Source organism: Sylvia atricapilla, chromosome 9, assembly GCF_009819655.1.
Source record: "Sylvia atricapilla isolate bSylAtr1 chromosome 9, bSylAtr1.pri, whole genome shotgun sequence".
In the NCBI taxonomy this organism is placed as follows: domain Eukaryota; kingdom Metazoa; phylum Chordata; class Aves; order Passeriformes; family Sylviidae; genus Sylvia; species Sylvia atricapilla.
Window position 1 is genome coordinate 8,190,071 of NC_089148.1, and position 13,661 is coordinate 8,203,731.

Sequence of the window (13,661 nt, forward strand, 5' to 3'; positions counted from 1 at the left end):
TCATGCCTCCTTCAATCAGCCTCATTGCTCCTTCCCACAGCCCTGGATTTCTCTGCTGTGTGTGCCCGATCCAGCACTCCTCTCCTCCTGCTGTGGTCTCCCCAAGACCTCTCTTGCTGGGGATGATGTCTGTGCCATGGGGCCATGCCTAGATGCTTCCATGAGGCCACTCATGGAAAGGACACCCCTTCCCCTCCAACAATGTGGTAATGTTGGGTGGTATTTGTGATGGGAGTGGGGAGGCAATGTAGTGAATCAGTTCTTTCCTCCCTAAGAGAGTTTAGTTTGAGGCAGGTGGAGAGGAGCATGTAGGTTCCTGTTCCTGGATGGAGTGTAGACAACTATCCCTAGAAGGAGTCCTCTTACAGTGGGTTCTGTGTCAGGCAACAGGATCATTTGGGGTTATTGGTGGTTGGTCTTGGTGCTTTTTGCAGTGCAGGACTGACTCCTCCAGGAGTTCAGGAGAGAAAGAATGACTACAGGTTTATCAAATAGCCACAACCATCAGCTGCTTTTTTGCCTTTTTTTTTTTTTTTTTTTGGGAAACTGAAAAGCAGCTTGAACAAAATGCTGATGTCTGAGTGTCTGAGTCCCAGTGAGTATTTCACAAGAACTATATTTCCTCCAAAGGTATGCTAGGGCTAGTGGTATCTCAGGTCTATCTGGGAAGCCTACATAGGCACATGGAGATGTGCTGGGATTCCCAGCACAGCCATCCTAAAGAGGCTCTTAGACAGGCTGTGGTGCCTATTACGTGCATGGCAATGAGCCAGCCCCACCCTCAGGATGCAAATATCACAAACCCAGTGTTTTTCTGTGATCCAAGCATTTGGTGCACGTGTGCACCCTGTTGGCACTGGTGTCCTGAGGGTGCCTGCAGTGCTGTGAGAGCACATCTGGGGGTTAACCTCTCATGAGGCTTATTCTCAGGCGTTCGGCACAAGTGGGAGACTGTCCTCAGTTCAACCCCCAAACCATGAGTGCAACCTGCAACCAGCCTTAAAACTGGTCTCTGCCCTCTTGCCCTGCACATAAGCTGTCAACAGAGCTGTAACAAGATCCAGAGAGGAAAGCAGCATGTGGCAGAAAAGCAAGGAGTCTCTGGGCAGGCTGATAGGGAGGAATTAACACAGCTTTCCTAAGGTCAGGTGTCCTGTTGTGATGCCAGAGGCAAAGACAACTCCTTGATGCCTGGCTCTGGCTTTGCTCTATATGAGGGGGAACCTTGAATGTACGGAAGCCAACTGTGATGATTGTGCAAGTCCTGTCAAAAGCCTCTGAGTCAGGATCAGAGGGGCTGTCTCCAAGGGACATATTACAGTAGGGATCTGCTATTGACCTCCAAACCAAGATGATAAGGCCAGCAAAACACCATTTGAGTCATTTAAGCTCTGAGTCATCAGAATTTCGTTCTTATGGGTGACTTCACCTACCCAGGTGTTTGTTGGAAGAATGATACAGCAGCTCACAGATTATCCATAAAGTTCCTGGAGTGTGTAGGGGACTGCTCCTGACACAAGTGTTGGATGTGCCAACCAGGAATGAGGCACTACTGGGCTTGTTAATCACAAACCAATAATATCTGGCTTGGCTTGTAGTAGCTCAGATAGTGGTAGTCTTGCCTGCAGTGATCCCAGTATTGTGGATTTTGGATCCTGCTGTGGTGCTGGTGGTGAGTGCTAAGACAAAGGCTTTTGCAGCTCACTCAAAATTCAGTTGGGAAGGATTCATTCCATGCAGGCTAAAGGAGTGAGTGCTGGGAGTTTTCAAGAACACTCTCCTAGAACCACAAAAGCAGTTCATTCCCTTTAAAGGTAAAAGAACCAGGTAGGGACGGGTTTTAAGAGAGAGAACATCCCAATCAGCCTGTCTCATTGTGATCCTTGTCACCCTCTCGGATGTCTCTGTATGTACCATATCAGCTGTTCTCCAGTCCTGTGGTCAGTCCTTCTGCATACATGATGGCATTTTCCCTGCAAATGTGTTACAACCACTGAGCTCTGTTTATCTATGGATCTTTGTATTTCTGCACTCTTTCATTTTGCTTTTTGCCTCCTGCTCTGTATTCCTACATCCCACACTTTTGGAGTTGGGTCTTGCCACCTTCCCAGTGGTCTCTCTTCCACCCCGTCTCACTGACACTTCAGCCCCCATCCAAATGCTGACACTTTTTTTTATTATTTTTGCTTTTATCTTGAGCTCTGCTTCACTACCATGTGTTTAAACTTGGATAAAGATGGGGGCCATACTGTAATCTTGTCAATTACACTGAGCTTCAGCTCCTCAGCAGATCTGCTTTTCCTTCTTTTCCCTTATTTCTGAAAGGATATTCTACTCTTTGTTTTTTTACTGGAGTCAGCTTGATTTCAGGGAATTCCATTCCATCCCATGTTCTCTGACAGCTCAGTTGCAGCAGTGTCTGCTGGTCAGTCCTGATTTTCAATTCTTCATTCAAGACCTGTGTTCGTCCCTCTTTTTAAGTTGGTCTGAATCAACTCATTACAGGTTCAGGCCAAGTTTTCTTTCTTTCATCTTCTCTTTCATAATTTCTGTACTTCTTAGCAAAACTGGGTCTAAAATAGCATTGCTTTTGGCTGATTCAAAGATGATTTAGTGAATTACTTTTTAGCCAACACTTCCAGGAATATCTGGGCCATGCCATTGTTAGCAGCACTTATTTTTCAGCCTATCTCAGGGCAAAATGCCCTGCAGGCTTTCTAACACTGATGTTAATGTCTGTCTTTCCCAAATCTGACCTCAAGGAGTTGCGTACTACCCTCTGATGTAACAGAGCTGCGTGCTAGCAGTCTGCAGCCTTCTAGCTCCCTTTCCCCTGTAAATCTATGTGGAAGGGTCACAGCCTTGCACTACAATATGTCTTTTTCATCTCATCTGCCAGCTTTTGCCAGTGCATCTCTCTGACCTTTCAGCATCTGCTACTGCTTCAGTCCTGTGCTCACGCATGGAGATTGAGAGTTAACTCTGAATCCAACAGGAATTGCTCATACATAAGGGAACCTCCTGATCCTGAAGGATTCTGTTTTGCCTTCTCACCCTCTTTGGCATCCTGATACTCAGCCACCCATGCAACACAAGCTCTCCTGTCAGTGATGGCTGCTTCCTAGGCTGCTCTTCTGCTCGTGCTGTCACTGCCTCAGAGGTGGATTTTTCCAGGCATGTCCAAGAACTGTGTGATGTCCTCATCCTTCATGGACTCAAATGCTCTTTGGCTGGAGTCCAGCACCCAGTGAAGTTGATGAAAGACTCCTGAGCACTACAGAGGGTATTATTCCCTATTCCAGCAGTGTTGTGCTTCCTGTGATCCCAGGGGAATGTCTGGCTCTTTCTCAGCCTTCCCTTCCCATCTTGCATGTGTTTTGTATCTGGCTGTGTTACCAAATCCTGTCCAGATGAGAGTCATTTGGATGTTGCTGCCTTGTCAAGTTGTCATGATGCTGGCAGAGAATGTTTGTGGCGTACCAGCAGAGTGCTGGACTGGAGTCAGAGCTCCCAGACGTGGTCATGGGGATGCAAATAGTCTTAGTAAGTACAGAAGGACTTAACAAAAACACAGCACCCCCACAGCTGCATGAATGCCAGAAATTTTGGGGCAGGTAAACCCGGAGTGTGAGGCAGCTGCAGTTACAAGAATGACCATCAGCCTCATCTGGAAACAGACCGAGTAACTCATCTGGGCTTCTCTGCTGTGCCGAGGTGGCACCGTGTTTACGCCGTGGTGGTGGGCTTTGTCTGCCTCTGGCAGGGAGGCAAGGCTGAGATGTGATGAGAACAGGGAGGAGGGTTCATTGATGCCAGCAGAGAGCCCAGGTGAGGAGGCTCACCTGTTTAGACCTCCTGCTGAAGATTCACCATGAGGAGGAGTCTCTTGGTGGGCCAAAATGGAAGATACCCGCTTTGGCTCACCATCTGGAAGAGCACCTCCCTTCATGAATTTAGAGAGTCTGCTCTCCCAAAATGTTCATGCCATTTGGATCAGCACCTGTCTTCATGGACTGAGCTGTGACTCAGAGACAAGGTTGCTGTGTTTCTCATTAACCCTTTGCAGTCTTGGAGAAATGTGTAACCCACACACTAAAAATGTTATTGGCAGACTGGTGCTTATTTCTGGGAAATCTGAGGGATTCCTCATTTGTCAAGCAGAGGTTTTGGGGGAAAGGGAGCCTCTCTGCTTGCAGGAAGTAGGAAGAGGAATTTCCTTGCAGTGGTTGAAAGACATGAAAGCAGAGCCAGGAATCCCCTGTGACTTTAGGCTGTATGGTTAGCTGGAGCTGGCTGGATCTCAAGTATTTTCAAGTTGTCCATGGAAGGCACTTGGACAGCTTCCACCCAACCCTACTCTCACATCCCCTCTGAAAGGTCTACAGGAAAAGACTCCTATTTTTGAATTGCAGTGGAATTCCTGTGGCATTACACGCTGCACCCTTTGTGGTACCCAGAGAATTCAGTTTGATTTATGGTGCTGCAGGGGGTATGTGCTGGCCTTGCTTTCCATTTCGAGATGCCATCTTTTGTGTCTTGCTGGTCATGGCCACTTTGTGCCCCGAAGGCTTCCTGTTATGGTGTGGCTGTCACTAAAAAGTGCCACTCTTGCCCCTGTTCTTGCACCTTGTCCCACGTCAGGCTTGTTTCACTGCTAGATTTTCTGCTGCCCCATGGACTAGCAGATCCTCTCCTCTCTCCTCCTTCCCCACCAGCAATGGTCCTGTTGTTGCTCCCAGAAATTTGTGCTGGAAAAGCTGCAACAGCTCTGTCTCTCCTGGGTATATCAAGTCTTCTCCTTTGACCAAGCCAGCTCGGGGCCTCACTTACAACCATGGTTAGGAAGGTGCTGTCTCCTCCATGGTCAGGACAAAACTTTCCAAGGAAAAGCATGAGAAAAGAATGTGAGCTCTCCAGGGAGGTCTGGGATCACGAGTGGAGTGTGATTTTTCAACTGCTCAGAAAGGAAGCTTTGGCTTTTTAGACTTTAATAAGGTGAGGTCTAGTGCAGTAAGAGTTTAGCATGCAAATCTACAGTTATCTGATGGCTTTCCCCTTTTGATAGCATGGGGTGACACAGGGAAGATGGAGCAGGACTCCAAGAAGACAATTGTCAGGAAGCAATGGACTCAATTGGGAATGTAAGGAATTTGGATTAGACATTAGGATTTATTGTGAACTGGAGGATGCTTAAACACTAGAATAAGTTGCACAGAAAGGTTGGGAAATGTGGCTGTTCAGGCCCCAGCTGGACATGACCTTGAACAATGTGATCTAATTAGACCTAGTTTTGAACAAGGGGGTCAGAATGGCCTGTGGAGATCCTTTCCATCTGCAGTGGAGTTTCTGGTTCTACTGTTCTGTGGTGACACTTGCTGAAGCTGCTTCATTTTCTTTTCCTATTTCCAGCAGCAAGAGGCACCACAGGATGACAGCCCCTCGTTATGTGCCATACAAGTAAAACAGGATGCAGTGTGGTGCCGTAATGTCAGGTCATCAAGCAGTGTCATTCAGCAGGACTTTGAGCCATCACCTGTTTTAAGGGAGCCCATTTCTGGGCTCAGTCCTTCAAATACCATTGTCTTCATCCCCATGCTCGTGTCTAATAATGTCATTCCACAGCCCTCCCATCCCTAATCTCTCTCTACTGTTGCACATACTCTTCTTGCAAGTGATGCTCTTGCAGGGCTGCAAGTGCTCCCCAGCTCCAGGTGGTATCACCACACAGCTGGTTGCTCTTGGATGCCCTTGGAAAAACACTGACTGTGAATCTGGCAAACCTGATGTCCCATCTCTCTCTCTTTTGACCTCTACCCTGTTCTTTGGGGTTGGTTTGTGTTTTGCTCCTTGGCTGACAGCTGTACCTTCATGGATCCTTCTGTCTTTCCTTTGTGCTTCCCCGTTGCGTTGCAATGCGCACCCTGCTGTAAATACCATCAAGTTTGGAATACTCTAGTCCTGTAGGCATTGAAAACTGTTTGGGAAGCAGAGGAGAGTGCTGTCATTTAGGCTGTTTGTGGAGACCAAAGGCTGCTCTGCCTTCGCCTGAGTGGAAATCACAGAAGTACTGAAGGAGAGGGAGAGCCTAACCTTGGCAGGAAGCAGAAGGCTCAGATGCCAGTTGGATGCTCCTTGTCTAACCTAAAGATGCCAGCAGGAAATGTAGTTTGAGGGGAATTGGAGTTGCCTGTTCTAGAATTGTTCTGCTGGCATCTTTGGGGATGATAGCAGGATACTTGTGCTTTCTATGCCATAGGGGGTGAAATTAGGGTCCTTTCTTATCCTGGTCTATCCAGCCCATCTGAGCATCTCTCAGTGCTGGAACTGCTCCTCCTAACCCTTACACATCCCTGAACCATCCAGATCTCTCAATGGAGGAAATTACAGTTATTTATAATTAAGTCTTGACAAAAAAATGTTGCCAGTGTCAAGGGAATGGCAGGCGACAGCCAGAAAAACATCATGTCTCCAGAAGAGGGGCTTCAGGAATATCCCTCTGAATAGGGCTGACGTTGGCTCTTGGACAGCCTGGAAGGCTTTGGGGCTATTTTTCCAAGATATCATAGGTCAGGAATTGATGCTATTTTTAAGTCTGTGTCCCCTGAGCAGCCCTGATGAGTGAAGGAGACTTTCCCTCCCCCCTCCCCCTCCTTATGCTCTATTTCTATGAATTTTTTTTTTTTTCCTTCTATTCCTTCCGAGTCATGCCACAAGTATGTCCTTCAGGTTTGTTTATTCTCCTCACTATCTGTTGCTCCCGTCTTGGTTGGGTTGGAGCGATGGCGGCAGCGTGGCGCGTGTCTGGGATGCTCAGGGGGGACATCACAGAGAAAGGGATCAAGTTCTCCTAATTTGTCCTTTCCGGCTGGGAGAGTTTTCTCTCCACAAGCTGATGTGGCTGGGGAAAGTGTTCTGGGAATGCTGTTTTGTGGTGGGAGATTTTGGGGCCTGGTGAAGACAAGCTGGTCATCTCATTCCGCCACATAGTCCAGCCAAGATTTTTTTCTGAAGTAACTGAATCTTCAGAGCTCCTGGGAAGATGGGTGAGATGTCTCCAGCCTGGGATGGTCTTTTGGGACTGACTGGTAAGAGAGGCAGTCAGAAGGGCCTGATTATCTGACACCTCCCAGGCCAGCAGTGGCTTTTGAAAGCTTCTGCTATTTCAGGTCCAGGGAATTGGCCCTTGGGTTCACCCAGCTCTGTTCCACATGCCACCCTGCTCTAGTTTATTTCTGGAATCCTTTATTTTTTCATTTTTTCCTCCTTCTCTTCAATTTGCTGTAGCAATCTCTGTCTTTCTAAACAAGCCTGTTGGTGTAACAGCTTGACTCGGGATCTTGCCATGTCAAACGGGGTATTTGCACATCACACTGGTTTGCTCACTTCACATCCCAGATGAGAACATGCCTTTTTCCCCTTAGCCCATGCTCATCTCCATCCTTCTGTCCGTCATCCCATGTGGTGAGGAATACACTGATGGGCATCACTTCTGATGGACACCACCAGAAGCACCTTGTTCAAATTGGGCTGGTGTTCCTTCATGGAAAGTGCAAAGAAATGATTGTGCTTCATCCATAATCTGTCCATGCAGCTCAAAGACGCCAATTGCTCCTGGAAGCATGGGAATAAGTGAAATGCTTTCCACCACCTTAATGTTGCTGTTGGCCTCATGCTGCAGGTTTAGTCATTCTTATGACATATTTCCACAATGGTGTGTTTCCATCATCATTCCACAGTGATGTATTTAAAGCCTTTCCGTGAGTTGTTTTTCTTCTTGCTCAGAATCTCTTAAATGAATGGCTTCACAAAACTGTGGGTCAGTGTCTTCAAGTTTTGAAGACTTAGAGAACAGCCACAGAAATGTGGAGACAATGTCTGCTGCCTGTCCTAATCCCGTGTCAGCCCATGGGGTTAATGGCACAGATGGTGGAAATGGTAGTAATTGATTTATAAAATCATAGAATGTCCTGAGATGTAAGGGACCCACAAGGATCCCCTATTTAAAAGGGTGCTTAGCATTTGCAGCACAGTCCAAGGCCTTATAATTCCATTGCAATTATTATTGCTGATATTAGGTTAGACCTTGATTGTTTTGCATAGCTGAGGACACGGACTCCCTAAAGACCAATGCTGGGACTGTTGGTGAGTGTGATGCAGTTCTTGACCTGTGCAGAGACACACACAGAGGGAAGAATGAAACCTAAATTTCCTGACTGCTGGATTTTTTATACTTTTTTTAAATTATTATTATTTTCAAGTGCTGAGATGTGCAGCGTGTTGTGAGGATCACTTCTTGGACACTCAGACATACCCACAGGTGTTACTGGTCTGCTGCAATGCCCAGTGCCTACCCATCTCTCCTAGCCCATTGCCTTCCTGTGGCCTGTAGAGAGCTGGATGTCTTGGATATCCTATTCCAGTGTTTTTTCTGCTCCTGCAGCTCTTCATTCCCAGCTTTGAAGGTGGGAGGAGAGACAACCAGTAGTGTTGTCAGGAGACTTTCCCCACTAAACTTACCCTTTGATGAATCTGGCTCCCGAGATTACCCTCTCTTCATTAAGCTTATTTTGGGAGACCTTGTTTTCTCCCCTGCTGACTCTTGTAGACATCCCAAATATTGTCTGAAAGATTCAGATCATGAGCAGAGGGGCAGAGTCTTCTCCAAGATCCGTTTTGAGCAGAGCTGCAAGATTTTTTTTTCCTTCTTTTTTAAGATGTGGAGGTTTTGTTTGGTTCGTTTTTTTGGGGTTTATTTTGTTTGTTTGTTTGTTCAGGTTTTTTTGGTTGGTTGTTTTTTGGGTGGGGCAAGTTCCAAGATATGTTTTGCTCATGCTCTTCCTTGTGCAGTACCTTGGATATGTCTTGATGAGAGATGTGCCCGTGCACTGCTAGGACACCCTTGTTTTTGCCACATACTGCCATCTCTGGCATACTGGGGGTTTTTTCCTAGGGAAGAGGATGGAATGGAAGTAGACTAGAGAAGGTAGGAGAAGAGACTTCTCAGCCCCAGCTGACAAACCCTCTCTGCTCCCAACAGTAAGGATTGATGTCCATTCCTGTCCTGTCCCATATCAGGGGAAAACCCTGAAAACCTCTTCTTAGAAGCATTTGGAGTTCTGGATTCATTCTTCTCTCCCTCCACCTCAAATTCTGCTTTTCTGATGCCAAACCCCCTATCTTTTCCCTGCCTCTGTATTTCCTTCCTTCTCTCATATTTTTTCCTCCTGTTTTGTTCCCTATTATCCTGTTTTGTGGGGCTTCTTTTGTCCCCAGGGTTGGAAAACCTTTTCTGAGAGTAGAACTCACCAACAAAGCTACTGTGTGACGGAGGGTCACACTTGCAGCTGCTGTTAGGAGCACGAAAGGACGAAGCAGGCAGCAGGAGGTCAAGCAGGAAAGCTTCTACTTGATTTTTCTGACTCCATATATATACAAATTTACAGACAGGCCAAGATTGGCTACACAGGTAGCCACCTCTTTGACCTCATTGGTGAACATCACCATCAATCATCTTTCTTCTCCCAGAGGAGAAGAATGTAAGCATGAGATTATTTTCTAAAAACATGCATAGTTTACTCGAAGCTGCGTGAGAACAAAATGCAAACAGTGAAAAGCAGGCAAACTTGAGGCAACACTACTGTAATTAGCAAAACTTCTTCAGGCTTGCATGAGTGCCTTCCACCACCACCCAAACCCCTCACTAGCTGGACTTGCACCTTACAGAGCAGAGTTTGCAGTGCCAGGAGACATCCTGTTGACATGCTGAGTTTTTCTGTGCTTTAAAACGCCCTTGGTTTCAGAGTTGAGGATGTCTCCTGCAGGTTTGCTGCACCCTTTGCAGGATGTCTGTGGATGGCTCCTGCTTTTCCTCCTCACTCTGTTGGTGTGTGTGCTGACTGTTTCCTCTCTTTTCTTCTTGCAGGGCATACATGAGCGTGAAGGAGCTGAAGGAGGCTCTGCAGCTGAACAGCACCCATTTCCTCAACGTTTACTTCGCCAGCTCCGTGAGGGAAGAGTTGGCTGGTGCTGCCACTTGGCCATGGGATAAAGAGGCCCTTAGTCACCTGGGTAAGGAACTCATCCCATTCCTGGAGTCTCAGAATTCTTGGTTTTCCTCTCTCTTCCTTGACTTGGCCAAAAGAGGCGGATGCGCTGTGCCTCAGTGTTGTGGATGTTTGATAAAGAGGTCATGGTAACAGGATTTGGGTGTTCCAGCAGGTGCTGCTGTGAGGAAAAGAGCTGTCTGTTCCCTGTATCCGTGTGGGTAAGATGGTGAGGTTACACGCTGACAAGGGACTTCAGTGTTGTTATGAGAAACTTTTGATGGTGAAGGGAGCGAGGCAGAGGGATGACAGGTTTACCATAAGTGCAGGCTCTGGAGAGGGTTCCAAACTCACATTTGGTTTCTTCTGGACCTTCCAGGTCTATCTTTTAGGATTCTGGAGACAGTGAACTTCACTTGCAGCACATAATAGCAAACAGATACAAATCAGGAGTGTCAGTGTTTTCAGAGCTGAGATGGCAGACTTCAGCAACTCCAGGGCTGCCCAGGCAGCAGCCAGAACTGGTCACTTCCGAATCCAGCTGCAAGTGTGAGGATAACTATCAAATTTTACCATGTTTTTATAACTTGGCCTACTACCTACTGGAGGCAAGGTTCTCCTTGGCCTCAGAGGATTCAGGGCAAATCCTTAAGGTCATCAGGCAACTGGTTCCCTAGAATGTGATTGTTTTGTGCATTTTCTGCTATTTCTGTTGTTTCTCTTTTTCCTGCCTCTCCTACCACCTCTTCAGTGTTGGAGTTTTCTGGCAAAGCCCTTTACACTTTGCAGTCAAAATGTCTGAATAAGTGTTTCTCAATAAGTGACTGGAAATAATTACTCCTGACACCTGCACAGCAGACCTAGACCTTCAGCTTTTACAAGTGCGTGATGTTCAACCCTTAAAAGTTTTACACTGCCATTAAAGACCTGTTTCAAAGTTCCTTTTTGCCAGTTTCCCTCCCTCAATGAGTTTCAGGGCTGTTTTTTCAATAGCATATTGCTACAGCTGCTTCTTGAGGAAGGCAAATCTCCATGAAATTTATTCTTTCAGCTTCCAGAAATCACTTCCAAGGCTCAGCTTGACAATCATCTGACTGCAGCAAGTGCTTCAGCCACACACGTTCCCCTCGGACCCCTCCCAATGGCTTGCAAGCAGTTATACAGAGGGGTAATTGGGGTGACTGCTCTCATCAAAAGCTTGCATTTAGCTCCAGTCTCTGCTCTTGTGTCCAGCCAGGGACACGAGAAATGGCACCATCTGGAAATGTTGGATCAGGGTTTTTAGTGTGGAGGTTCAGGAGAAAAGGGGTGTTGTCTTGACTTGGGTGCCAGAGCTGTGAAGTATGAAGCTGGATCCAAACCTCTTCGAGTCTCTGGCACGGGCTGAAGACTTTGGTTCAAGACTGTCCTTGGGTTTAGATTTAATGAGCTCGGGAGGGCGGGCAGCGGACTCTGCTCTCCGTAAACAGTGAGCTTCACCACGTCATCACTTGCTTTGTACCATGCACAAGGTATATTATTGTCCCATACAGAAGAAACTTAGGCCTGAGGAGGCCGTGAGTGTGTGGCTTTTGATGAAAACTCCCACAAGAGACCATTGGAGAATCTGAGTAGATGTGAAAGTAAAGTGGTGAGTAAAGAGAAAGAAAAACCTTGGGAGGAGTTAATGGCAGTTGGAGAAAAATTCCTGAGCTTAAGGACCTAGCTGTGGCCAGGGGTGGAGACAGGTCTCTACACAAGAGAGGGGTCTGTCTCCAAAAAGACAGATTCCTTTCCGTGTGCTGTATCTTGCTAATCTTCTGTCTATCCTGACCTTAAAATATTCGGGTCAGCCCACGAGACCTGCACCCCTCACACCACTGTCTGCTCCCACAGAGCAGAGACGTGACCCTGATTTTTCCCTACACACATACAGACCCTCCATGGTTTAGTTCTCTGCATGAATCACATTGGTTCCATGACTTCTCTGAGAAGCCAAACTGCCTCTTGTCTCCTGAGAGTCTTGGTCAGATTTTGCTCTGTTTTTTTCTCTGAACGGGACTTTTAGATGTTTTCAAGAGAAGCATCATGAGACTTTTTCTTCTCCAGCTGCCCTCCCTTCTTCTATTATAATACTATGCTTCAGCCCAAAGGTCACTAGCTTTATTATTCTCCATCATCATTTAATCTGTCATCTGGATTTTGATCTTCTAATAAAACATTTTTTTCATGATCTTTGAGTGTGTTTTTCAAGAGGGCCCTCCTCACCTTCCTGTTGGTGTCATCACCTTCTGCAAGACTTCAGTGAACTTTGGTTTTTGTCTCCTTCTCTTCACAATGCTTCTCTGGAGCTACCAGAAGTTACGTGACCATTCATATGCTGCTGGTTACCTACAGTTCCATTGCTCTCCTCCAGACTTTTTACCTGAGGAGATTTAATTTTCAGGCAGCCTTTCTGAAGGCTTGGGGATAGTTTACCAATAATACAGCCAACAGCAACTACGTTCAGTGAAGCAAAAAAGACAATTACTGGCTTGGAGAGGCTGAAGTGGTCTAGGAAATTTCTATAGACCGTGTTTCAGCTGTTGTGGAGCTCCCAGAGAAAGACAACTTGCTGCCAGCCAGCAGCAGAGGTAGAAGGTCTCAGGTCTGTTTGCACCACTCCCTGTGACTACTGTCTGTCTCAGTCTTTCCACCATCATCAGTGTGACTTCCTCACAAATTCAGATTTCTTGGAGTCTGGAATGAGTCTTCTGAGAACTTAGAAGTAAATCTTTTTAACTACAAAGTAGAAGGAGTCAAAGAACTTCCTTTAAAAAAAAAAAACAACAAAAAACCCCTTAGCTTTCTGCGGTGGAAAGCCTTGTTCAAAAAAACCCCAGTAATGTAATAATGCAGATGCTTTCAACTTCATGTGTAGCTGCATGTGAACTGCAAAAACATGGTTGAAAGGCAAGGGAATTGTGAACATTTGATGTTATAAATACTTTCTGCAGTTATATAAGCTGAGGCCAGCTCATATATCTGGCAGAGGTCAGTGGATCCTGAAGGAGGGCCAGCCCTTCCATCCGAGGTACCTTAGGCAATGGCCATCTTCCTGTCTGACTAACTGTCATGCGTTTGTTCCATTAATTGCTCTGACTCAGTGTTTGGGGAAGACTGGCCCTGCAATGCAGGTTCAGCCTTGTGGTTTACTGTTTAAAGGTCCTGTGGTTACTTGGGAATGTCCTGTGGGACAGCCCTGACCTAGGAACAGGTTGGCTTCCTTGGGGCTGGCATGGGCAGGAGTGTTTCAGCATTGCCATTGATCCTGGCTAGTAGCAGAGAATGCCCTGGGAACAGGAGCTTCCAGGGCACTGTGAGTAAAGGAGAAGCAGGATCTACACCAGCACAAATCTGGTGGGCTGGGCAGCTCCTTTTACTTGATCAGAGTGGAGTCTTGGCGTTAGGGACACTACCAGGTCTGCAGCTGGTAGCTCTGGCCTGGAGGTTCAAGGTGTTATGAGGCCAGATCGGAATCTTTCCAGCTGCCTCGACTTGGTTGGGTGAGCAAGTCCTAAGAAGTCTCTGGTTCACCTGCCTTGGAGTGCTGGACCCCCTTGATATGACAGGGACATGGAAGTTTTTAGCTTTTCTTTG

At 46.7% G+C, this 13,661-nt stretch overlaps 1 protein-coding gene across 1 annotated transcript in view; it reads left to right on the top strand.

Moving 5' to 3' along the window:
- The window catches only part of PAPPA2 (pappalysin 2), a 90,553-nt gene that overhangs the window by 18,535 nt on the left and 58,357 nt on the right, over positions 1-13,661 (top strand). Inside the window, exon 3 of the mRNA XM_066324712.1 lies at positions 9,923-10,068. Coding sequence (XP_066180809.1) covers positions 9,923-10,068 — 146 coding nt within the window. The remainder of the gene's footprint in view (positions 1-9,922; positions 10,069-13,661) is intronic.